Source organism: Microplitis demolitor, chromosome 5 (genome assembly GCF_026212275.2).
Source record: "Microplitis demolitor isolate Queensland-Clemson2020A chromosome 5, iyMicDemo2.1a, whole genome shotgun sequence".
Lineage (NCBI taxonomy): Eukaryota > Metazoa > Arthropoda > Insecta > Hymenoptera > Braconidae > Microplitis > Microplitis demolitor.
Genome location: NC_068549.1, coordinates 5,222,629 through 5,250,496, shown reverse-complemented (window position 1 = coordinate 5,250,496; position 27,868 = coordinate 5,222,629). Strand labels below are relative to the sequence as shown.

The 27,868-nt window shown below is 30.0% G+C and overlaps 2 protein-coding genes across 2 annotated transcripts; both read right to left on the bottom strand.

The window, feature by feature from the left end:
• Positions 1-771: 771 nt before the first annotated feature.
• On the bottom strand, positions 772-17,095 carry LOC103580832 (myotubularin-related protein 13). Its single transcript, XM_053739149.1, has 15 exons — positions 16,133-17,095; positions 15,965-16,050; positions 14,821-15,108; positions 14,076-14,295; positions 13,042-13,283; positions 12,661-12,966; positions 11,242-11,419; positions 10,128-11,178; positions 9,044-9,281; positions 8,691-8,886; positions 7,965-8,274; positions 7,695-7,888; positions 3,717-6,257; positions 2,559-2,641; positions 772-2,474 (listed from the first exon to the last, which is right to left on the bottom strand). The coding sequence occupies exons 1-15, from the start codon at positions 16,230-16,232 to the stop codon at positions 2,382-2,384; spliced, it is 6,126 nt and encodes a 2,041-aa protein (XP_053595124.1). The 5' UTR covers positions 16,233-17,095; the 3' UTR covers positions 772-2,381.
• A 3,172-nt stretch (positions 17,096-20,267) lies between these two features.
• On the bottom strand, positions 20,268-27,664 carry LOC103580837 (E3 ubiquitin-protein ligase UBR2). Its single transcript, XM_008562738.2, has 2 exons — positions 27,464-27,664; positions 20,268-26,384 (listed from the first exon to the last, which is right to left on the bottom strand). Exon 2 carries the CDS (start codon positions 26,349-26,351, stop codon positions 20,955-20,957), a length of 5,397 nt encoding a protein of 1,798 aa, XP_008560960.1. The 5' UTR covers positions 26,352-26,384; positions 27,464-27,664; the 3' UTR covers positions 20,268-20,954.
• Positions 27,665-27,868: the final 204 nt, after the last annotated feature.

The window sequence follows — 27,868 nt, the reverse complement described above, 5'->3', positions numbered from 1 at the left end:
CTCGCCCCAAAAAATTTTTGTATTGAATTTATGATGCATCAAATTTCTCGGTCCAAATAAAATTTTTTGGGGCAAGAAATCGTTTTCTTCTATTTTATAAAATTAGTAGTGATATTTGGGCAGTCACGTAGTGATTGCAGGCTGCTCGTACAGTTTATTTTTATAAGATGTAATTATAATTTATTAAATTTTATTTTTATTGTTAAAAAAATAATGATAACAAATATTTTACAAATTAAAAATAATTAAATTAAAAAACAAATTGTTTTTTTTTTTGCTAAATATAAAGAAAATTATTAAATAATATATATATTATATTTATATATTAGACTGATTTAAAAAATCGACTTTTTATTTTTCAAGGATACACTCAAAAATTTTAGTAGGGTAAAAAACTGACAAGTGGGAAAATTTTTAATTTTTGAATAAATGAATAAAATGTAAGTATAATGAAAAAAGAATTAAAAACCTAAAAAACTGAAAGAAATGCATATACTGATTTTCAAATTCTACAAATGCGCATGTTTTAAATTTTATTCGAGTAAAATTTATTTCACTTATTTCAAAATTTAAAAAATTGACAATTATTAGTTGCATTCACACTCATTATTTTGATTAATTTACTTATTAATTTAAAATTTATAAAATGTCATGTCTGCTACATTTACACATATCTGAAATTAGACGATGTCTAATAATTTTTGGATTTCTTTAAAAATTATAAATTTAAAAAAATATATATTTTTAAAAATTACACCTTTAGTTTTTCAAATTTTCTACATGTGCATATTTTTAGTTTTTTTTTTTAAATTAAATTATTGAAAATAAATTCGAAAATCGCTAATTGTCTGCTAACTTCAGGATCATACATTAAGTATTTCCTGATTGCAATTTTCTATTTCTCATTTAAATAACATGGGAAAAAAATTTCTAATTTCGGAATTTCATCTCCATAAAGAAAAAGTACACCAAAAAGTTCAATACATATTTCGTAGAGAATTGAATGCTCTACAAAAAAAGTCTCATCATTTTTTGATAAATTCTTTATTTTAAAAATTATTCGAGGTCAAAGTTAAATTTATATAATTATTACTATTTTTCGCTTTTTCTGGTTAAACTATCAGATTTATCACAAAATGTCATAAGACATTTTTAGTAGACCTTTTCATTTCCAACAAATTATCTCATACAAATTTTTTAAAATTCCTGAGTGCTCTTTAGTTATTCGCATTTAAAATCAATAAACTCTAAAAGTTGTATTATGACCCATTTTAATACTAACGCAAATAACTAAAGAGAATTCACAAATTTTGAAAAATTCTTAGGAGATAATTTGTCGAAAATTAAACGATCTACAAAAAAAGTCCTATGAAATTTTGTGATAAAACTGATATTTTCTTTGGGAAATTTAAATAATACTAAAATTTACCGTAAATTCAAATTTGACCTTGCATAACTTTTGAAAGAGTAAATTTATAAAAAAATGATAAGACCTTTCTTGTAGAGCTTTTAATTTCCAACAAGAATATGTGTTGACCTTTTCGGTACAATAATCAATTGAGTTATAAAATTCCGTATTTAAAAAAAAATTTCCCCGGGTTATTTAAATTGGAAATAGAAAATTGCAATCAGGAAGTTCTTAATATTGAGGGTTCAAATTTTAACAGGCGTCTTTTTTTATGTGACTGAAACTTTTGAGTGTCCTTGAAAAACAAAAAGTAGTTTATTTTTTTAAATCGGTCTAATATATATATGTATTTTAACAATTAAAAGTAATAGCCTTTATAAACATTTTTTATAAGCGATATCACGATCTTAGTAACTTAATTACAAAATTATATTTAATTTTATGTTTATAGTCTTGGTTTTATATTAAAAATAATAATAGTCATAATAATAATAATAATAATAATAATAATAATAATAATAATAATAATACATGGCAAAAATAATAACAAAATTATTTAAAAACTCAGTATTTATAAAATTACAGATTTAAATTCAAAATTTAATAATTCAATAAACGAAATAATATTTTCTTTAATAGTTTTTTTTATATGTATAAGTAAAGTTTAGCATAGTTATAATACATAAATATTTAATTCGATTATTAAGTAGGCGGAGTAAAGCATCAAATTTTTTCACATACATCGAACTTCATTCAGTACATCGTCATTGTCATAATTTAATATATTGTAATTGCCTTAAACAATTATTAGTTTATTTTTTTTTTTATATAATATATATCGTACACTATTAGGCTATACAAAAAATATGTAACAAAATTAAGATAATCTTATATTACGTTATCAGTCACTTGCTTGATTTTGAGACATTTGTGATACTAGATTTAAAGAGTATTGTTGATCATCAGGTAAAATTTACTGCAGGCACGCTTGAACTTTTTCTATCCATTCTTGCGCCGTAGCAGCGTCTCCCGCACAAAAATTATACGTACGTCTATTTGTACGGAGCTAAAAATAATAATTAAATATAAAATTTTAATCTATTGATGACGTTAATTACTTACATCAAAGAATGTGACATTAATTACTTACATCAAAAAATGACTTGTCATCAGTTTTCTTGGGTGGTCCCGGTGTTGGTGCTGCTGGATTAACCGAAACTACTTCAGCAAGATCTTAAATATAAAAAAAATATATTTATTACTTTCAGAATAATGTCAGCTTTACTTAACTTAACAACAATAGCAATAAAAAAATTTTTATTTTGTTGTTTTATATTCTTGACAGTTAATGTTTAATAATTGAGGTAGTTCATAGATTATTAATTTATCTGGGTGATCTGAATAATTTAATCACGCAGATGAATTTTTAACAAAAATTACCCAAAAAGTTTGATACTGCGAGGACATGTAGTGAATATTTAAATTTTTCCCATACACATTGTAAAATATATCATTGATAGCATGTAAATTAAGTACAATTTCTACTAACTACATAGTAAAAATTTAATTACTAGCTAGATGTTCTGACGGTATCAAACTTTATGGGTAATTTTTATTCAAAAATTTCTCTGCGTGTAATAATTAAATTATTACTAATCAAGTTAATGATAAAGAGTTTAAGTTGTCTCTGTGCTAACTGGATAATTGATAAAATTTTGATACCATAAAACAAAAATATTTAAAAAATTGCACTTAAAGATTTTTAAATTTTCTACATGCGCATATTTTTAGTTGTTTTTTTTTTTTCGCAACTTATTTGTTAAAAAAAAATATCCGAAGATTGTTAATTGTTTGCTAACTTCAGGATCATGAATAATTTCAAAAAGTAGGGGTATTGTCTGAGAATGTCCTTTATTGCCCAAGTAGCCCAGAAACAACTTTAAGATGTCATTTAAAAGGACAAGACAAATTTTATTTTATTTCAAAGCCAAGTTTTCTTAAATAAGTAGCACGTACAAATGTTGGTCCTAAAGTCATAGAAAATTTGTCTTTTTTTTCCCGTCTTAAAAAAGTCATTTCAATTAAAAAATTTAGGTGATGATTTATTTGATAATTATTTTGTAATTTACTTTTTGTCGTCACTTGTGTCAAGTCTTGAAAGCAAATATTTTTGGTGATATAAATTTTTGATCGCTTTGTCAACATTTTGTAAACGTCACAAAGCCAAGCGTGCTACTTGGGTGTAAGACATTGTTTAAAAAATTGTATAAAAGCTTCTATGAAATATATATAAAAAAAAATTAATTACCTATGTAACCTTTGCAATGAGAATCTTCCATTGCATCGTAATATCTCAACTGATGTTTAATAGAATCAAGAACAAACCACCGTTGCTTCCAACCTTTCAACAACGCGCCGCGTTTATACAAATAGCCTTCGTGAGTACGATTTTCAGCGACATTACTAGAAAATTGTTCGTAATATTGTTGCGAAGAAGTTTGAATAGTCGTAACACTCGAGTTAACACTTCCGGTATCATTGCCACTGCGTGTCAGAGTATGGGATTGCAAATTATCAGCAACCGTTTTGTATTTGGTACAATTTTTGGGTACAGTGTCAGCGCACTTGTCATGACACACGTGACCACAATCAACACAACGCAGTCCAGCTTTAACTGGCCCCCACAAGACACCTGAACAAGCGTCACAGTGAGTCGGAGTCGCCGAGTCTAATCTTTCAAATCTATGAGGATGCGCGTAAACAGAGCTTTCATTTCCTGCTGTATTGCCGCCAGCTAATTTACCGCGCAGTAATAATTCTAATGTTGAACGCTTGTGAATTAACCTGCCGTGATATCTAACAAGCGCAGTACTGAAAGATGCATGACGTGCCAGCGAATCAGTATTTGGTAGCTCCAATTTATCCCAAAGAATTTTCCATTTTTGAGGCAAATGTCCCAACTCTGTTTCAAGTTTATGAATTTCTTCAAGTAAATGAGTAAACTGATCAGGCACCAAACTATTTACATTATCGTATCCCAAAGTAACTATTTTACGATTACTTTTAGCGGTACCATCAGCAGCCTCTGATTCTTCTTCCTGTTGTGAATCTTGTTGTAGAATTTCAAGATCATAAGCCGGTCCATGAGCTAATTCTTCTTCGAAATAATACTGCCATATGTCTAGACTCGGTAAATGTGAGACAGGTCTCAGTACAGGATGGTCTGAATTTGGTGTGTACATAAAATTAAAAAATAACGGACATCTTGCATGCTGTTTTTCAATGTAATCAAAAATACTAAGACCTAGATTACAACCAATATTAGTACCAGCAAGTCTACCACCTGGATAAACAATTTCATCATCGCTGCCAGTGTCCACACCTTTGTGATGACTTGTAAGTGAACCCCGTTTGTCTTCCACGGCCGTTATTCCGCACTCGACTCGATCAAACTCACAGTCAAGTAAAAATGTACGAAAGCGACAGGACACTGAATGATAAGCCAGAAATCTTAAGTAATAATCATTAAATTCAAAAGCTAGGGGAAATTGTTTCTGAATTTGATGTACGATATCGAGAAACTGTAAAAATGTTGGAGTAAAGTTAGTAGTCTGTGAATTGGCAGCTAAATTACTGCGATGACCAAATCTGTGTCCAAATCCAAGCCACTCTTTTTCAATTAAAGTTCTGAAACCTTCGATCGTGCGATAGTGAGGATCGAGACATATCTGCGCAACGGAACATACAGTGGTCGTTGTGTCCCATCCGTCTTCTAGACAAATAGCAACTGATGATCCCTGGACGTCCATAAGGTCTATCACTGCACCGGAAAGCTGCATAAGATTTTGCAACTGCTGTAACCACTCTGAGCTCTCGATGAGTTTGTAAAAACTTTGATCTGGTTCAACATTTGGTGAACTTGGTATGCATGCTCTCATTAATTTTTTGAATGCCGTCTTAGTGTGTCTCAAATCGCAGTACTCGACGGGTATAAAATCTATTTTAGGTGATGACTCGGCTTTAACTCCTCTCATGTGGGCTTTTTCTCCCAATATATAAAGAGCCGCTCTTTGAAAAGTATGGACGCACTCAGTTCCACTGTCAGAATCTGCTGAGTGTCGGACAGTACCACGTTGATTTACGGATGTCAAAGAAGCTTGAGAATTGTGTCTTTTGTCTTTCAATGAACCCCAGCGACCAAAATTTTTCGGGCCTTTACCAGCAGAAGAACTCAAAGTACCGATTGCTTTATTAAATGGATTTCTTCTTGACTGTTCAGGCGTAGGATTATTCCTGTCTTCTGCGGCAATCAATAGAGAATCAATACTCAGTGAACTATCAGACATACCCCACGCAGAGCCTTGACGTAAAACTGGTGCTGGAGTAGCAGCAACTAGTGCCATTAAATATTTTTCTTGTTCTAGCGTCGAAGTTGTTTCTGATGATGTCGTTTTTAAATTGGTGGTTGTTGTCGGGTGTGCCTTCAACATTCCTATCACACCTTTTCCGTGGTAACCGGCTCCACGAATCAGCAAAGCTTTTGTACGCGGATGCCGCCAGGTTACTACTGGCATACGACTGTGTCTGTAAAAACGACAGAATCTTCTGATACTTTCATCGGTTATTAAATTTGGTACTACGAGTAATGCTGGGTAACTACGACACATCATGTATGCGCAGTTTACGGAAGTTAGACGAAATGGTTCGTTTCGACGGTTGTTGTGTAAATTATTTGGGCTTAGGCCTAATCTGTACCAGTCTCTGACATAACTGCGCTCTGATAATCGCTCTAGAGTTTTAGCATCTGTTGGTGGTGCTGATATAAAACCAGTAACTTCAAATTCATCAACTGGAAATTTAATTATAGATTATTACTATTGTTATATTTATCTAGTACACTGTAAAAATTTGCGGAGTGAACGTGGAGTAGATGACTTTTTATTTATTCACTCCTATTTAGAATGAAATTCACTCCGAATGGGAGTTATCGCGGAGTGGATGATTTTTTATTTATTTAATTCCCTCGGAGTTAATTTCACCCAAAAGGAGTTTCGAAAAATATTAATTATATAAAAAATTACTAATACATAGTGAGCTTAGGTCTTCGATATTTTGACATTTATATTGAGTACGGAAATAATTACGAGCTCCCTTTTCATATATTCACGCGAAATGATTTTTAAAAATTATAAGCAGCTGATAATAAAACTTTGACAAATATAATTCCACTGAGTCACAAACTGTTGTATGACTTACATCAATCATACCACGAGATGACATTTCATATTGTACCGAAATATAAAATATTCCCATAAAAACTATGTCACTATGGCTGTTCAATAATTTAATATTTTCACTATGTATTATATACATGAAATTATAATTTTGTGAGTTACTAAAACATTTTATAAATTAAAAACATAATATTTCAAGTTTAATTATTAATATCCGAATGAATTATTTATTTAAATAATTATGTTTCTAATACACTCCGGACCGGAGTGAATTCGGATTGAAATAAAATCCGCGTAACTCCGAAATCTCTCCGCCCATAAAAAAATCCCTATTAACTCCGTATGCGGAGTGACTTTTTTAAAACTCCGGAACTTCGAGTGAGGGAGTGTATTCGGATTGAAATAAAATTTGCATTCCCTCCTGATTTTTTACAGTGTAGTATTTAAATAAATGTCATATCCCAGGTAATATAAGAGCGCATCAAAAACTTTTTTTCTGTTAATTGACATAATTTAGATCGATAAGTACCCCGGTAAAAAATAACATCGTTCCAAAAAAGTTTGACGTATAGAATTTTTAAATTTGAGAAAAATCGGAACTTGGAGTTCAATTTTTTTCTAATTTTTAGAATTTTAATGATAAAAAATATAGATGATTCGGAGCTTTAACGAAGGAAAAATGTAGTAAAAATACATTTTAAAAATTATTTTTTGAAAACGTTCTCATCTGGCTAAAAATTCGTCCGCATTAATTTTGAAAACAACAATTTTTTATCATTAAAATACGAAGAGTTCGAAAAAATTTAAACATAAAGTTTTAATCTGTCTCAAATTTAGAACTTCCACTCATCAGATTTTTTCAAATTTTTTGTAATGAATTTTTTTTTACACGGGTCTAAATATAAAATAAAAATAAAATTTGTATTTCTTCATTTTTATTATTTTAGACAAAAAGTAAATTGATTATTAGAAAAAACAAAAAAATTTGATACGCACTCATGATTCCCGGGTAACATAAAGGTATATAAAGGTATATCGATAGATTAACTTACTGCTAAGATCGTCATCATGACTTAAATCATTATTATCAGTTACAGGAAGACTCATTCTACCTGGTGAAGTCATATATTTATTTCCGCTTGTGAGATTCATATTAGGTAATACATATTTCTGTCTTTTCGACGATTGTTTAGGTTTAAATCCAGCTTTTCTCGCTGTTTTCAGTAAAGTTTTTTTTGCAAAACCCCTAGAATAAAATAATAAATATAAATTTAAGTGAAAAATATATTATTAAAAATATACAAAAAAATAATAAAACAAACTTTAATGTTGCATTTTTTTCTTTGCCCTTTTGATGTGACGTAGGCGCAACAAATATTTGTCCATTAAATGCAAAATGATGAAAAATATGAGGTGGATACCGCGCTTTATTAACAAGTTTTCTTAACGTATCGATATTTTCCGGAGTAACTTCTTCATCAAAAGCTAGTTTTATAAGTTGAAAAGTACATGAGCGTAATTGTAGACCTTCTTGAAGACATTGATCTAGATGAACTAAATGCTGAACGGCAACCCTCTTTTCTTTTGTTAAAGACGTAACAGGAAAAGCTCGTACGACCATTTGTTCACAAGCTAATTACAATAATTTATTTATTTTACTGTACTAAATAAAGCTAGTAGAGATGTGCGAATAGTTCGAGTTTATGAATTATTCGTATCGAATCGAATAATTCAAATTTTCCAAATTTAAAGTTTCAAATTATTCGAAAAGTTACGAATTATTCAATTCGATTCACACACTCTTAAAAATTACATACACAGAAAAAAAAATTCCGGCTGAAAGTGAATATTCTTTATTCAAGAAATTTTTTTTGAAAACCTCTTTCTTGGATTGAGTATAAATCTCCTCTAAGACGAGTTTTCTTGGCTCAAGAAAATCTTGACTTGGTTCTCAGAAACGTTTGTCTTCCAGAATATTTACTTGACTTGATAATTTTTTTTTCCGTGTATGTTTGAGTAAAAAAAGCTTAGTAATAATGATTACGTACCAAATGGATCACAAGGTATACCCTTAAATACTATTCGATAATTGGTGAGGAATATAGCACCTTCAGCAGGTAAAAGTGGTGGTGTCCTTGGAAGACCTACAACACTTTCTTCTCGGCCATCAGGAAGAAGATAAACTCTTAAGCCGTCCATTATAACTTCTTCACCGGGTAACATGTTCGGTGTCAGTATTTTCGGCTAAAATATTTTAAAAGTTAATTGAATTTTTAAATTTATTTTAAAAGATCAAGAGAGCAAAAATTCACATATTTTTTCAACACGGGACCCATTTTATCTTTTTTTTCTGCTTTATATTTTGTAAGTAATTAAAGAATAATTATTTATATTTAAATACCTTTTGTATCGGTGGTAAAGTTTTACTTTCACGGTAAACGGCTTCAAGAGTCTCGATGTGCATATGAACGACACCCGGAACCATTTGATGAAGACACCGAACATGATCGGCACTGACACCGCCTTCTGTGCAAACGCGATCGACAAATCGTGATACCATCCTTATCACAGCAATGCCTGTTTCCCCGGGGTCAGTTTCCTCGAAACCTGACTCCGCATCGCCACTATCGCTTGGTACACTGTTTGAAAAAATGTAATAGTATTCAAATATCACAAATGATAAATATAAAAAAAAAAAAAAGAAAAATTAGAAAATCTTTCTTTAATATAAAATTTTTATTTTAATGAAAAAATTCTAGGGATTCTACGGTTTCCGTGAGGCTGCCAAATGACCGCCGATTGTTGCAGAACTCGACGAAATAAGGCTTTCAAAGAATAAAATTTTTCGATATCTCACTTCGTTTTTGAGAAAAATGCGATTTTTTACAAATAAAAAATTTCATAGATTTTAATGTCTTCAATTTTTTTATTTTTTTCTGGAAAGTAGATTTAAAGACCAAAATTTAAAAAAAAAGTCTGAACTAGTCCATTATTGAAGTAGTTATAGCTGTTTAAAAAAAAGTCTTATTTCGTCGAATTCTTAAAGATTTCGCGCTCATTTGAAGGATTTAATTTAAAAATAATAATGAATAATTAATGGTGTAAAACTTTTGATGTTACGGCGAAAATATTGGTCATATAAAAAAATTATAAGAAACATTTTTTTTAGAAAATTAAATTTTTTACAACTTTTGTTTGAAAACTTTTTCGGTCAGACAAATATTTTCGCTGTAATATCAAATATTTGAATCATTCATTTCAAAATTTAGTCAAAAATCTTGTCCCTAGTTGTGATACTTGGCAACACCAATATTAACACCAGGTTTAAAAAAGTGACTTAAAACTGTGTGCGTTTTATTCATTAATAAGTAATCTTTCAAATAGTACGAATATAATAGAACACATTAATCGCTTCTCAATTGAGTTGTGCAAAAAAATACTTTGTACTACAATATTTAATTAAAATAAAAATAATAATAATTTACCTATTAGTGACACTATTACTTGTTCTTTCATCATCATAAACATGATCTTGCCGATGTGTTTTAGCACTGATGTCCGGTGGAACTAATAAATATACCATTCGATTAGCGTAATGAATAGCTTGACTGTACATCGTACTTTCTTCACTAGCAACAAGTTCTTTTTGTTTATCCGGATCGATAGATTGCCATATTCTCATTTGTTCAGCCGCTATTTCCAGTGCCGATGGCTCTTGATTTCGATACATCGAAGTTCGATCGCGCAAAGAAAATTCTTTATATTCTCTCGGACTTATCGGACTGACAAGTCCTTCATTTCCAAGCCTCATTAAATTATCAGCTGGTAAATATAAACGTTTAATATCTTTTTGCACATCTTGATAAAATGCATCTTCCCAAAACTGCTGATTTTGCCACACAGGATGCTCTTGAATACAAGTGTACGCGAATTGTATTACTCCAGTACATAATTTACGACAAAATGCTGTAGCTAGGGGGAGTAAAGCTGCGGCTACTCCGTGTTCATCCATAGCTGAGTCATCTTGCAATGCGCAGTTCATTAAACGAACAACTAAATCAAATTGTTGGTGTTCAAGCATCGCTTTATTACCGATAACATGTTGAGATAATTCCATACACAACGCTAACCGAGCAGTTTTACTTTTTAACGCGCGTAATACTGCTGGAAATGTTTTACGTGCATCTGATATTTTATTTTCAAATATACAATTAACGCAACTACGGAGTACTTCTAATCTACGAGCTGAATTACTAACTAAATGTCTAATATCATGGACCATCGATATGTGAGGACCTGATGGCACTATTCGAGGTTGAAGTGTTGATAAACGTACTTTTAAATTATTTTTAGTTAAACCTTCGTCTATAATTGCCTGAACTTGCTCTGTATTAATGTGCGGAAAAAGTGGCTGATGTATTCTTGCAAATGCACCTTCCGGTGGTTTTAATATTTTTTGTACATAAACTTGGGGATTTGGATTTTCATTTTTGTCTAATTGTTTGGCTAACTCTTGTATATGAGTCAATACCAATCCTATATTAAAATGAAAGGATTTATTATATTAAATATAAATAAATAATAATAGAAGTGACTTACCGTGATCCTGAGATTCTTGTTTGAGCTGATCACTAATATTACTATACAGTTCATCCCATATATCACAAGGTCGCCATGGTGGACCACGTTCGGCGATAAAAGAAGTAAAGAACATGCAATCTAATACTCTAATAGTGAAATCACAATCAGTGAGACCTCGTTCGCCAACAAATGCCGCCTAAAAAAAAATAGTATTTATTTAATTCTAAATGGCAGCACTTTCCGAACGAATCAATACGGTCACAAGGGGTCTCTATATAAAAAGAGAAATTTTTTATAGTAAATAATAATAAATTTATTACCTTTTAATATTTTTAATTAAATATTTAAATAAAAAAAAGGTAAAAAACTCTAAATTCGTTAAGTACCATTAGTCGCTCACTTTAACTGGTTAAAGTAAGAGATCTAGTATCCGATCAGGGAACTATTACTCAATTATTCATATATTTGGATATTTATATCTAATAAATATTACTAAAAAATAGTTATTAGTTTCAGAAAAAAAAATTGTTTTTTTGGCTAATCCGTCGAAGTTGAGTAGTTTGAGTAATTCGAAGAAATACATCTCAAAATTTACTTTAAAAAAAAAATCCTTTTAAAATTTAAGCTCTGTATCTCAAAAATTGAGCACGGGGAGGTCCATTTAAAATACAGTAGGGCCTCGTTATAAGAGTATCTCGGGGTTTATGTATTCGGTTCAACTCTACTCTATTATACAGTGAATCTATTTCATATATAATCATAAATAAACAGAATTTTGTCGTTCTTTTCTGTTAATTAATTATGTGATACCATGAAATTTGAAGTATTCTTTATGAAAATAAATTATTTAAAATACAATTTTTATGTATGTACATTTTATCTCGATTTTAGTCGTACTGGTCGTTAGTCTTATAGCGAGATTTCAGCACAAAACTTTTATTGAGTAGTTGGAGGGGGAAGTGTAACGAGCGAGTTTTAACAAATTGAGGGAAAGAGTCTTATAACGCGTAGTTTTATAACGAGGTCCTACTGTACATTGAAAAAATTTTTTTCTAATTTTTGAATTCTGAGATTATGTAAAAAAATAAATTCTCTACAAAAAAGGTTTTTTGTGTCATACGCTTAAAGTTGGTAGAAAAAAAGTTATAGAGGTGGAAACTTAGGGGGAAAAACTCGAACGTTTAGGATGAAAAAATCTTTTTTTTTTATTCGTTAACTGGCAGGTTTTCTGGTGAAAAAAAATTTTGTTGCCTCATATTATTTTTAAGGACTATAAAGCTAAAGATCAAATAAAATGAACCTCAATTTTTAATTTAAATTTTGTAGAAATGAAAAAAAAAATATCGAAAAATTTGGATACGGAAATTTAGTTTAAAATTTTCTGGTGTTTTTTGGGGCCCATGTGACCATTAAGAATTAAAATTTATTAAAACAAACCTTGTGAAATGTGATAACTGGTTTTGGATGAATTCGAATTAATGTAAGACAACTACGATATCCTTGTAATAATTGTGCAAAAGTTCTCATAAATACTGCTCTTAATTCTTTATCTAACATCGGAGGATCGGTGACTGGTACGACCGCAGGAAGGAATGCGTGATCCGCGGAAGTAAGTTGTGGCTGTAGAACAAGTGATAAAGCATCTTGCGTTTGCGATAACAATGGTTCGGAAAGAAGGGCCAGTGATACCCCATCTGGAACCATTATGGAACCACCATCTAAGTCAGCTACTATAACATCCATCTATAAATAATAAAATTCAATTTCAAAAATTATTATTAATAATAATAGGAAGAGTTTGAAAAAAATATTACTTACAAGTTCAGCTATTTCATGTTTTAACGAACTATGTACACCCATAATAAATGGTGTCGGTGTGCTAAGAACTTCAACAAGAGCAGCAGGTAATAATGGAATGTATACGTGAGTATATCGAAATGGATACATTAATGCAGTAAGCGCTCGACAACTTTCAGTAAGTCTAGAATAGCTAGCAGAATGAAATAGAATTTTGTGTTCGGTCATCACCGCACAAAATAATACTAATACATTACGAATTCCTGTAAATAAATAAAATATAAATATAAATAATTAGTTTTTAAAATACATACCCGAAGATCGGAACATTTTTCACGCAACGAAAATGAAAAAAATTCGTATATTTTGACTGCTTGAGGGGCAGTTCCGGAAATTGGGGATGGCTTGAGATTTTCAGCTGACTTACCAGCATCCAGTAGAAATTTACTTTTTAATATTTTTTTTTTTTCGTTGCGCAAAAAACATTCCGACTTCGGATCTATTTTAAAATTTCGCATTTACGTTTCTGTCATAAAAAAATTTACTCAAATTATAACTTTACTTCCTAATCATATTCCTACTGCAAAAAAAACATTATCATAACTATGATCTATATCTGAGACTAGTTTTTAAAACGGACATGTCTAAAAATGTTAAAATCTAGTTTCTTATAAATGTTTTTACTCTTTTTGTTGACTGCAATCATACCCATAGAGAATTTAATGCAAAACGTCACTTAATTTTAAAGCTCACAATGTTTTTAAAAATCTAACAAATAAGAAACTTTAAATCCGAATTTAAAAAAAAGTTTTTTACTGTCGTTTAAAAATGAGTTTTTATTTATTTCTTAACTACGAATTATATATTAAGTATTAAAAAATACTTTCTGTTGTGTAAAAATATATTTTTGAATTTCACGGTAATTTAAAAATAAATTTGAAATTAAGCGCCTCATCTACTGATGTCATTTGGCAGAGTTGACTCGGATAGAATTATAATTTAAGTAGACCTAATTATGACAGATATGAATTATCAAAAAAAAGTATATTAATTACCAAGTTGTTGGAATAATAAATTAACACTAGTGTGAGTAATGGGAAGAGATGGACTTATTGGAGGTTGTAATGCCTGTCGATCACCAGCACCTATACTAAAACGAACTTGCGGACCACCTGCTGGTGGTACTTGAATACATCCTAATATATTACCAACTAATGTTTCCAGCGGGATTTCATGATTTTCAACGTACACCGTATAAATAATACCCAAACAGTTCTATAATAAGACATGTATATAAACATTAATAGCTAATAATAAATTTACATATCATCAGAGAATTATTTCATGTAATATTATCACGACAAAGTAAATAAATAACCAACATAATTATATCTTATACTGTAAAAAATCTAAAGAGAATTCGGATTTTATTTAAATTCAAATTCACTCAGAGTTTCGGAGTTTCTAAAAAAATTATTTCGCATACAGAGTAAATACGGAGTTTGTTTTTTCAGATAAGTGATTTCGGAGTGATCTGAATTTTATTTAAACTCGTATTCACTCTAAAAAAAAACTCTCCAGATTTAATCCACTCCAGATTTAATCCGCTTTCACTACGCAAATTTTTTGCAGTGTAACAGCAACACAGCTTATAAAATTATAAGTTAAAAAAAAAATATGGGAATTATATTTTTAAAAAATTATCAATGAAATTATTTAGTCATCGATAATATTACGTGTTGGTTTATAAAATTATTTGCTCTGAGAAATAGCTGTCAATAAAATAAAATAAATGAATACCCGAAATGTTTCGATGTAATCTAATCTTGAAACCAACACCAGACATTTTGGCGCGTACATAATACTATGATGTGTAATTGCTGGAATAGCTCTAACTAATGTACGATTAACTCCATCAACAGGTTCTTCCTCTTCGTCAACCGGTTTACTCGGTACAATAGATACAGTTTCATTGAAGCACATGCATGCACAGTAATGACGGTTCGCATCAATGTCCGTAAGGACAGACACGAAAAAACGTGGCTCCTGTCTTTCTGTCGAAAGCGCCCATCCTTGTGGCTGACAAAACTATCAAACAAATAAGAACATCAAATATATAAATATAAATATTTTAAATAAATAACATGGTGACCACAGATTTTTTAAACTAAAGTTCCCTGACTTTTCCAGGTATTCCAGTCAAATAATTTAAAAATTCCTGACTATATGTAGTAGTATTAAATCATTGGAAATATTTATTTAATTCAAAATAAAATGGCATAAGTCAGTTCAATAAATAATCAATCATTGTCGTTAAATGAAACTTTATTTTATTATTTGTCAATGTTCATACGTTTTTTTTATTTATTAAATGAATAATTTTTCATTCTTTATTTTAAATCTATGATTTTATATAACTTACTCTATAATAAAATATAAATAAACTTTTCATTTTCACTAGAATAAATTTCATAAACAAGAACGTTTTATAGAATATTAATAAAATATTAATCAAATACGCGAATAATAAATATAGTGAAACTTATTAGTTCAATACTTATGTATACTTTTAATGTTTTTGGTTTTTCAACTTGTCAATATGCATGTTAATAGCTTCAAGATCCTGACAATTGGTTTCTACTAAGATTTTTTTTTTCTAACAGTCTTTTTAATTCCAACTGCTTCATTTTTTCGCTATTGGAATCAATTTCTACTAATTTTTTTTAAAAATGACATTACAATCGCATTCGCGTCGCGCCACTTTTTGAACAGTTTTGACAGAAAAAAAAATTCATCTGATTTTTTCAGTCAAAAAAAAAGAAAGTAAAAATTTTTCCAGCTTTGTGACAAAATTCCCTGACTTTTCCCTGATTTTTCCAGTATATTTATAATTCCTGACATTTCCAGGTTTTACATAAATGTGGCCACCATCCAAATTACTCACCCATTCGATGCCTTCAATGAATGGTGTGTCCGGCCAATCTTTCTCAGGAAATCTTTGGACAATAATTCCATTACTTGTTCCAGCTCCTTTAATGTCAAATAAATAAACAAATCAATTGATTAACCAATTAATTAATATATTAAATAAAACCTGTTGCGCTATACTTACTTTCTTTACCATGATCATAACCAACGACCACAAAATAATCAGCCAACCGAGACATCTCGGTGTATTCTGGAGGCTGTGGGGAACAGACGGTATTCAACATCCCACAGCTTAAATATAACTCGTCGTTTCATGAACTTTTAATTTAAAATCTTTAAATATGATTCCGACAATAGCTGATTATGTTGCCGTAAGCTCCATACAATTATAACTGATATATTTATATGAATCATCTTAGCAATACTTTATGAATACAAATTTCATTTAACCTATAACACTTTTTAATATCAAATGTATTCATAATTACCAACTTATAATTTTTATTTTACTTATTATTCAATGCGTATTAATTGTTATTTATTTAATTGTGTTTGTATTAAACTTTTAAACACTCGGACAAAATAAAATTTAAAACAAAAAAAAATATAGTCAACACTGATGACAACACTTGAGCCTTGAAATTTGGACAATGAAACTGATAGATTATGTGAGATTGCGTCTAATGTTAATAAAAAAAAAAAAAAAAAGAAATCACAAAGTCACGGGAATATTTAATTTGAACGACATATTATTTGTTATTTATTTAAATAAGATGCCACACCCCAAATATAAGCATGAATCTATAACCTTCCAAATGAAACTAAAGCTACCAACAATCCACAATACGGATGGATGATATGGGTGATGGTATAGATATGGAAGGAAGACGCAGGATGGAGATGGAGCAGCAGCATTTTTTTTTGGCGAGCTGGCGATTCCAAAAGACGACGCAAGACGTAAGGGGAGATATAAATCAACACTACTCTTCAACCACCATATTTTATATCACTGAATTACACGGTAGCGCCAACTTTAAATATTATCAGCTCGGTTATCAAACCACTATTTTATATCATGATGGAAGGAGCAGTCATCAAAAATAATTATTTATTTTTAATAAAAAAAAATACTGACATGGAAACTTTTTAAAATCCATGTGAGGATTTTCAAATTTTATTGTGTAGATTTTTTAAAAATTTACTAATGATAATTGACTTGGTAATTAAAAAAAACTATAAGTGTAGTCGGCTACTTTATGAGTGTAACTGACAGCTGTCAATTTTTTAAATTTTTGAATAAATAAAGTAAATACTGACAGGTTAAAATTTTTAAAAATCCATTGGAAGAATTTTTTAAATTATATTCTGTAGATTTTTAAACAATTTACTAATGTTAATTAACTTGGTAATTAAAAACTAAAATTGTCGTTGGCTACTTTATGAGTGTAACTGACAGTTGTCAATTTTTCAAATTTTTGAATAAATAAAGTAAATAGTGACAGGTTAAAATTTTTAAAAATCCATTGGAAGAATTTTTTAAATTATATTCTGTAGATTTTTAAACAATTTACTAATGATAATTAACTTGATAATTAAAAACACTAAAATCTTAATGCCGACTAATTTATGAGTGTAAATGTAACTGACAATTATCAATTTTTAAAATTTTTGAATAAATAAATAAAATGTGAGTAGAAAAAAAAATGAAAAATTTATGATTCTGAAATTGAGAGACAATCAACAATTTTCGGATTTTTTTTCCAACAAATCAATTACAAAAAACGAAAAAAAAATATAAACACAAGTGGAAAATAAAAGAAACTATAAGTGCAATTTTTTCCAAAACTTTTTTTTTATAATTTACTGTTTTGAAAGAAAATCAAAGAAGTATTAGACGTCGACTAACCAGTATCAAAAAAATGATCATTCTGAAGTTAGCAGACAGTTCACGTGTTATAATTTTTTTTAAACATTTCAATTTAAAATAAAAGAAAATTTTAAAAAGCACATGTAGAAAATTAAACAGATGCAATTTATATAAATATTTTTTTAATTTATCGTTTTTAAAAACATAATAAAAAAATTTCTACACGTCGGCTAGCTTCAGTTTCATAAAAAATTGCGTATTTAGATAATTAAAGAATTAGCGCGCGCATTTTTTTCAGTTCCATTATTTTAATTTACTTACTTAAAATTTATAAATTGTCTCATAGTCTGCTACATTCATACTCACAGCTACTTTTGGCTTTATTTTTTATCAATATCAATTTATTTATTTTATTATAAAAGTAAAGCTGTCACAACCTAGATTACTAAGACTCAAAAGTTTTTTGAAATTTTATAATAAAATATGACATATTGTGTACTAGTTATATATTCTGTATTATGTAGTAATTTTATGACTACATAAAAATAATAGTTACGATAAATTTTTTATCAAAATCACTGGCATAAAAAATTTTTAATTTTATGTATAGTGATAAAAATAAATATGTACGTACACCCATAATTATACTCGGACATTATATTGAAAATACTCAAAAGTTTCCTAGGACTTGAAAAAGTCATCTGTTGAAAACTCAGTTTTCGAAAATCTATTTTTTTTTTTAATTTTAAATTTTCTTAGCGGGAAGTCAAAAAAACTAAACGAATTTATACCACAGTATAAAAATAATATTTAACACAAAATAATTATGATTTTATGCTTTTTATTTAAGAAATTTACAGCACAAAATTTTTTAATCATTTAACAAATAGTATTTATTGTTACTTAAAAACTTTTAAGTTATTATTAAATTAAATAATAATTGTTAATACGAAAATAAAATAAAAATTTGTTAGTTGTACGCTTGTTGTTAAATTTATAATAATATCATTTGAATTGACGTAAACATTGTATGGGTAATGTGATATAATGTAGAATATAGAATCACAGTGAAAGTAAAAACAAGCATTAAAATTTTTTTTTAATAATAATAATTATAATATCAATGATTCTAAATATGTAATAATAAATTTACGTAATGTAATTATAGACATGAATACAATTAAATTCGTTTTATTGATTAATTAATTAATTAATTAATATAATATATATTTATATAAATTACTCTTACCAATTTAATGAAACACTTTTGATAATTTATATAACATAACAATAAAATTGTTTCTATTAATATATATTATTGAAAGCTCTCATCAGCTTATCAATTTTAAAGACTTAAAACTAATAAAATAAATTTAAATTATTTCTTAATTCGAATTAAATATTAATATTTTTTTTTTATTAATTATTATTATTCCTAATTAAAAAATATTTATTCCTTAAAACAGAAGATAAAAAACGACATTAATTTTATTAGTGAATTATTTATTTTAATTAATAATTTTCTATATTAAATTTTGTCATCGACAATTATTGCAAATTTATCGAATTTAAATAAATTATATCAAATAATATCGAGATTATATATATCTATATATTTTTTTATTAAATACAACTATAATTATTAATTAATAATATAATTAATTTTCACTTAACCCATTGATTTATCAATCGTAATTTAAAAAATATATAAACTATAAGTGATGTTCAAAAAAACATTTTTTTCGTGCCTTTTCATCACGACAATTTTACTCACGAAAAAATTTATTTTAAAAAATTGACTTTTTTTTCTTTACTAAAATGAAAATAAAAATTACTATGAAATTTTAAGTAAATAAATTACATAATAAATTTTTTATCAAGGGGTTAATTAAAGTTTTTAATATATATATATTAATTTACAAATCGATTTTAATTTTCTTAGATTATAAAATAAAATCCAAAGATCTCTTTATGCAATTTTTCATTTATAAAATAAAGATGTAATATATCAATCGGTAAGTTTGTAATAATCATATAAATTTATTACAGAGATCATAGGGACAACAACAAAAAAATATATATATGTATATATTAGGGTGGTCGTTGAAAATTAAATTTTCTCAGGCGCTTGATAAAAAGCTTTTTTTAGTGAAAAAATACCTTGGGAATTTGGTTTTTTCTTTTTAAGTAAAAAGAACACGTGTCAGGACAATCAAAGTTCATTTTTCAATACAATTGCGGTTTTTTTTAAATATCGTATGAAATATGCAGATTAAAGAAAAAAGTTATAGGAACAATTTTATAGGAAATTAAATTTTTGACAAAAAAGGTCATATTGATTTTTTTTGTAAAATGTGTATTTACGAAGATATTTAAAAAAACTTTTTTAGATCTTATTAATTGAGCATTTAAATAATTACAAATATTTAAATTAAAGTTTTTTTTTTTTTTTTAATATAGACAACATTCTAACTCGTAACATATCAATCAAAAATGCTTGTTATAGTTTCTATATAATTAAAAAAATATTATTTTCAAAATTTGTAATATTAAGCCGCTTAATTCAAAGATCTAAAAAAAGTTTTTCAAAATATCTTCGTAAATACACATTTTATAAAAAAAAAAAATGAAAATGACATTTTTTGTCAAGAATTTAATTTCCTACAAAATTGTTCCTATGATTTTTTCCTTTAATCTGCATATTTCATGAGATATTTAAAAAAAACGCAATTGTATCGAAAAATGTACTCCGATCGTCCTGGCACGTGTTCTTTTTACTTAAAAAGAAAAAACCAAATTCCCCAGGTATTTTTTCACTAAAAATAAGCTTTTTATCAGGCGCCTGAGAAAATTTAATTTTTAACTACCACCCTAGTAGATATAATAAATAGTAATTAAACGTTTCGAAAAAATGATAAAAGAAAAATTAAAAGTAGAAATACCTTACGTTTATTATTTTTTGCATGCTACTTTACATCAGCATGAACTAATATAATCAGACTACTTGCATGTAACACCTTTAAATTTTTTACCATGCAAATTTTCATTCACACTCCGTTAATTTTTCTTTTTATTTTTTGAGTTATTTCTAACCAATCGACGATTATTTATTATTTATCAATAAATTATTCTTAAGTGGTTATAAATGTTGCCATTGAGTGGATATAAGATTACTCGAGGATTCAAGTGCTCTAGCAATGGCTTCATGAAGTCCGTGTCCCAACCACATTTGATTCAACTGTTTGTATTTATTTTTGCATAATTTAAGAGGATTTCCCCGTCTAAGTCCTTGGTCAGTTTCTCCATACTCATCAAGATACGGCGGGCACGTGAACGCACCTCTATTGGGACTCCGTAAAAACAAAATTTCACATTCACGTACCCGCAAAAATACTCCAACCCCAGCTCCGCATATACTCGCATGATAATTACATGCACCAACAGTTGTTTTATTTAATTCTGATTGGCAGCAGTAACTTTGTGAGCACAACATCTCTCCGCAGACAAGACACATTGTCGGATTACGTGAATCTTCACGGTCACTTGTCGGGCATGTGAACAGCGACACGGTATTTATAAGTTCACTGTAATCCTCAGGTAAATCAACAAGACTATTTACTTTAAGCGGCTCTTTAACTTTAACTGGTAATTTAGTGCGCGGATGTTCCATCCATTTTTTAGCGAGTGTACGCACACTTTCAGAATTTAGTAGACCATCGCAGGTTGTTGGTAACCCGAGATAAGCGCAAATATTTTCATAGATATCACCGCCTTTATTGGTAAGCTCTACTGGAGCAGGTACGTCTGTTATGTAATTAAAGTATAGCGCGCAGCAACGTAAAAATGGTAGACTTGAGTCTTTAACTTTTTTCCAAATTTCATTTAGAGTCAAACTACCAGTTTTGATATTGATAGCATCCATTAGAGCTAATAGAGCATCACAATTTTCATTATTTTCTTCATTTGGTTCCTCATGAAAGTCAACGTCCATCGCTTGGTTATTTTCAAATTCACTTGTCGCTACTATTTTAGTAACAAGTGATAAGAAAACGAGTTTTAGTAAATGAGCTTCGTGGTTATCACCGGTTATTATTGGTGGTGATCGGTCAGGATTTATAGCAAACAGGCTGGGAAATGTCACGAGCAAGGGTACGAGAATTCCAAACGGATCCCACTCTGTGAAACAGCTGTCACTGTGTGGGTTCTCTATAAGCAATGACAGTAAAGTGAGCGCTTGATTTCCGAAATCTCTTCGCCGTCCGTTATCGCCGTAAGGTGACCATGTGTGGCCAAGAATAGCAGATATTCTAGCGAGACAATCGAGACTGTCTCTTAATCTTGATGGCAATGATCCTAGCAGCGGTTTTTCTGAATCACGTAACATGAATTCAATGGCGTGAATTGTGTAAGCCGTTGATTTAAAAGCAAGGAAGGGTACACGTGAGTCTTCTTCATGTGGGTCAACGCCCAATCCTTTGGTGTAGGTCGTCTGAGCAAACAAATGTATCATCGATATCAAATGATCTGACAGACGTATTTCGGGCTCGGGACTTTTAAGTTCGAAAGCTGCTGCAACTTCTTTGCCCATTTCTTTGTATATTTTGCGAATAGGACAAGCCAAGTTTTCAAGTTTTGATGAACCGTCGTCTGTTGTATGTTGAAAGTTTGATGAATCTTTGCAGTAGCGGCAAATCGACTCGTGATTATTTTCCATTGACAGATCTGTTATTTCTGTGATATTAGTTTTTTCCCGACAATTTAGAGTAATTTTAATCGCATCCAGCCAAGTTTCAAAATCAATATTTATACGATTGGCTTTCGTAGGGTGAAGTAATGCTAAGGACGGTAGTAATGGTAATACAGTATTGCTGAGACACTCGCAAAGTGGGCATAAATACTCTTGTTTTTCAACATCGAAACTTGCCGGCTGTCTTAGTCGATACGGCCGTCGATTTTCCTTAGCAAGTACGTTATCAAAATACGTTTGCCAACAGTACGCGTGCATTACATGTCCGCAAGTACTTGTATGCGGTGAGGCACCGAGTCTTGATGATAAATACAATGGATTTGTTTCATTGATGTCGTCACGTGACTGACAGAGTACAGTTGACTGTTGGACAAACGCAGCGAGTACCATAGCGTCACCAGTAATACTTACACTTTGATCTTCTTGACAAAGAATACAAGTGTAAGTTTTTTCCTCAGCAAGACGGGCAGTCTGTTTAGGCCCGACAGCAACTGGCGACTGCTCGAGCGACTCTGATAAATCCATTGATGATCCGCGTTCGCTGGTTTTATTATTGACATCCAAAACTGTTTCTTCAAATAACTTTGCATTTTTTTTCATAAAATGTTTCTGCATTGCTGCTATTTGGGCCATCACTTTAGCGCGTTTTTGTGCAGCCATTTGTGTTCTCCATTCTTTGCTGTTTTTAGCTGGATCTTTTTCAGACGCCGATGGCTCTGCTGCCTGGCTGCTGTCAGCAGGAACCTCAACCTGTGCAATAGTACTGCCAGCTGCTTGACGATACTTTTCTAGTACCCAAGTTAATAAATCTTTGTGTGCATCAATACGAGGACTATTTAATAACTCTTCTAATAAATTATATATATTTTTTTTAGCAGCGCGTTCTGTAAAAATAAGAAATGGATAATAACCAGTTATTTGTTCCTGCAGAGCATATCCAATTAAATGAATTATTTTGTGAATTTGAGGTTCGGAAAAACTTCTTGCTCGTAAATTACGCGCGCGTTCAAGTACTGTCTGCATTATATGAAGCATTACATCGCACTGTAATAAATTAGCAACTAAACTAAATGATTCAGTGAGTCTTGGTAATTGCGGTGGTGGACAACACTCTAGTTCACCCATCGCCTTTCGACGTTTGCGTTGTGCTTCTTCTGATTTACTCAGTTCTTCTTTAGTGTAATGATAAAAGAAGACATTGTACTCAGCATACAAATGTGACTTTAATTCATACAATCTTTTACCAGCTGAATTCTGCAATGGTTTTTTGAAGTCTGCTACATCATTGATAACTCGTTCTAAACCTGTTTCATAATGGACACCGTCAGGTAACGTCTTATTCAGCTCTGAATGTGACATTGGTTTGATACAAAGCTGCTGTATTATTTCTTTCTTCAATCTGTCATCAGCAGTAACGCGACCTACACCTGGGACATGTCTCTCCCCAATTATTGTTATCAATAACCCAAGAAATTCTTCCACAAGATTTATCGTTTGTCTTATACTATCTTCTTCTGGATTCTTTAAAGTGTTGGTTTCAAAATCAGGGTCTGCCCAGTTCATAAGATTAAATTTATTGAGAATGTGAATTAAAAATTCATTGCTTTCAATCAATGATGCGCCAACTTGTAGTAAATTAATATCACGATCAAGCATTTCAGTGCGACAACGTACGTTGTGATAAAAATACAATTGATTTAATAAACTGTAACCATTTCTTCGCCACATTCCAGCGTGTACTTGTGCAATCATTGCTTGAGTTCTCAGTACAGGCTCTATTATTTGCTCTGGTGTCAAACGATTTTGTATCATTATTTCGCTGCTCTGAAAATGTAAATCGTATTTCTCCAAATAAAGAAATAGACCGGCGAGAAATCGTGATATTGGCAAATGAATAGACACTGGCTCAGATGAAACATCATATTGGATGCACGAAGCGGAATGATCTGCTAACTCACGCAGTATTCTGGGTGGCGATGGTTCATTTTCAGATCTTTCGGCTAATTTTTTGAGAACTTGACGGAAGGTTTTTATTAAAACTGTCCTATCAGACCCACACCATTCGAGGGTGAGACTTATTACCGGTGACAATTTGATATGGAGATTGAATGCTGACTCCCATTCGGGTTCGTATTCCATATGCTGGCTCACTTGTCGCAGCACAGAGTTCATCAGCTGCATACTCCAAAGTAATGTCAGTAAAAATGAAACTCCGTGAATGAAACCTTTGCGCAGTTCATCAGTCCACGTGTCAGGCTTCGAGCTCAGTAAATACGCAAGGTCACACAAAATATATTGAGCTCTTTTGAATGATGTATTGGGTACATTTCTTTCAAATTCAAGTTTACCAGCTGGATTACAACGACGTGAGCTTTCTGACATGAATGTATTTATGAGAATAAATAACGCGTCGTGATGGGCAATTAGCAGATGAGCTAAAGTCGGTACTGTAAATAATTGTACTGATAACGATGATATGGAAAATGAATGATCATGATCATCACGAATAAATTCTTTCATAACGTCACCATAATTTTTAGTAAATATTATAGCAAGTGCTTTTTTACTCTCGTATTCCATCAGCATTCCGGATATGAAAAGTCGATGCCAAGCAGTTCTAGCAGCTTTCCAAAGCTGTGAGTCTCGATTTAATATTCCCTGGACAATTGAGACATCTGGTAATTTAGTGTTTAATGCAACATCACTGAAAATAATTCTAAATCCTTCGCAGTGATTCATAAATTGTTGCAACCAATCAAGAAGTTTCATTGCAAATATTTGATGCGCTATAACGTGGGCATGAACAACGTGAACTTTTAATGGTTGGCTGTTGAGTCTTAATGTAAATCGTTCAATTTCAGATTTTAATTCACTACAGTGTCCAAAATCCGAGCATTTAACAACAGCGCGGCCGTTTCTGTCGATATTTGTTACAAATTCAATGGCTTCTTTTTGTGAACATTTGAGAACTCGCACCAGAGTACTTATCACTTGTTCAAATGTATGAGTTTCATCGTTAAATAAAACAGTACAATAATTACCATTCGAACTAATTAAAGAAAGTGGATCTTCATTTGTTACTGTGAGACTTAAATCCGGTGGTAAATTCGGATTATGATCTAGTGACAATAATTCATAGCAATATTTTAATACAGATTCAAATGTTATTGTCGCTCTCTCGGTAATGTCTTCAGGCAACTTATTACCAGATAATTCTTTGTACTGAATACCAGCGAGATGTATGTTACAAAATGGATCTTTTTTCCAAGCTTCTGGATCACCGCAGTCGCAACATCCGCCGCCCCCAGATGTACCAATTTTGTATTTATGATTCTGATGAGCTGATTCTTTGAAACACGTCACGCAGAGCACGCATGTAGGATCCATTCCACATTCACGACAAATGTAAGTCGGCTCACCGACTTTAAAAAATTTACCGCACACTGACGGCGGCTTGTCCATCTTACGAAGCTGCTCTATCACCTCACGAGGATCTCCATTGCAGATAAATTCCTCCAGGGTATTGTATAACATTTTTTGTGCCAAGCTCTCGTTGAAGCTCCATGTCAGGCAATTTCCATTCAACTCAGGACTGTAAATTTTGGGAACCCAAATCCGCCAGTGTTCTTTAAAGTCCGCTGATGTCAATGATCCGTTGGTCATCTTGTCCATCCATACATTGACACATGGTTTATTTGAATTTGGAAAGACTCGTAGAACAGGTGAAAGTTCAACGTCATCCATCTCTTCATTTTCATTTATCAGTAGTTGGATGTTATCGTTACTCATTTTAATTATTTATTGTACCCGCGAAAGCTGTAACTGAAAATAAAAATGTGTTTACAATTAATTAATATCATTATAATGATTTGTTTTAAATAGATTAAGATATTTATTTTATTTTTAGTCCAACATATGGACAGTAATCTTTGGAAATATTTTCAAATAATTATTTAATGTTTAATCTCGAAAAAAAAATAATTAATCTATTAATAATCAATAATTATGACATAGTGTTGACATCAGTATTTAATTCATTTCAATCCCAGTACTGATATTTTTTAATAGTTTTCAAAACTAATATGATACTGGAGTTTGTCAACGTTAAATAATGTTTTGATTTTTTAAAAAATGATAAATGATAAAAAAAAAAATATTTGAAAAAATTGCACCTGTAGTTTTTAAAATTTTTTGCATGTGCATATTTTTAGATTTTTTTTTTTAAATTGATGTTGAAAAATAATCAAAAAATTTTTAATTGCTAACCAGGATCAGAAATTAAAATGAGTATGAATGAAGCAGACGAATTTAAAATTATTAATAAATAGACTAAATAATTAATAAAATTAAATTTTTTAAAAATGCGCATTTAAAAAATTTAAAAATTAATTTGCATTTATACAAAAAAAAAAAAAAATAAACGAATGAACGTAACAAAAAATATTTAACTAAGAAAATAATTTAAAATAATTACATCATATATAATTATATATATATATATACATATAAATAAAAAATAAAGCAACAGGAAATAAAATTGGCGAGTCAATAAATAGACTCGTGCGAATATAGAAAACTTGGTAGTAATTTGAAACAAAAAAAATAAATAAATAAAAAAAAAAAAAAAGATTTTATTAATTTAGGACAATGACAAGCAGAAATGGAATGAAAGAAAGGAAGTACGATTGTTAATTGTAAAAAAAACTTAACCTCGCACGGATTTATAAAAAAAAACCTATTTTTAACTACTAAATACTTTAGAGGGTGAAATACACAAGTTAGTAAGCAGTATGACGATGACATCAAGGTTAATGAAGTTATTAAGAGATTGTTCTTTGTTCCGTAAAATGTTATTGTGTTGTTAGATTATTTATTTAAATAATTAATTTTTAGGTACATACCTGCGTACAATAAATATGTTGCGAGCCAACACTCGCTCAACACGTTATGTCGTATTTATTTTGTCAATCAAAAATTTATATTATTATTATTTGACATTCCTAAATGTAAAGGACGTGAAAAGTATCACACAGCTGCTTTATACGACTCGCAAAATGGCTCTACTTACAAAATACGCAAAAATACGTATTACATTCAATATATCATATATATATATGTGTATGTGTATGCAGAGAGAGAATTATATGAAACATCCGTATTGAAGTTGGTCAGAAATGAACGAGTTTTAAACGCGCGCGGTTGGTAAAATAGTTTATGAATGTAATGTAGCGGATATCAGACAAATTTCAAATTATTAATAAATAGAGTGAATAATTAATAAAATTTAAATATTTAAAAATGCGCAT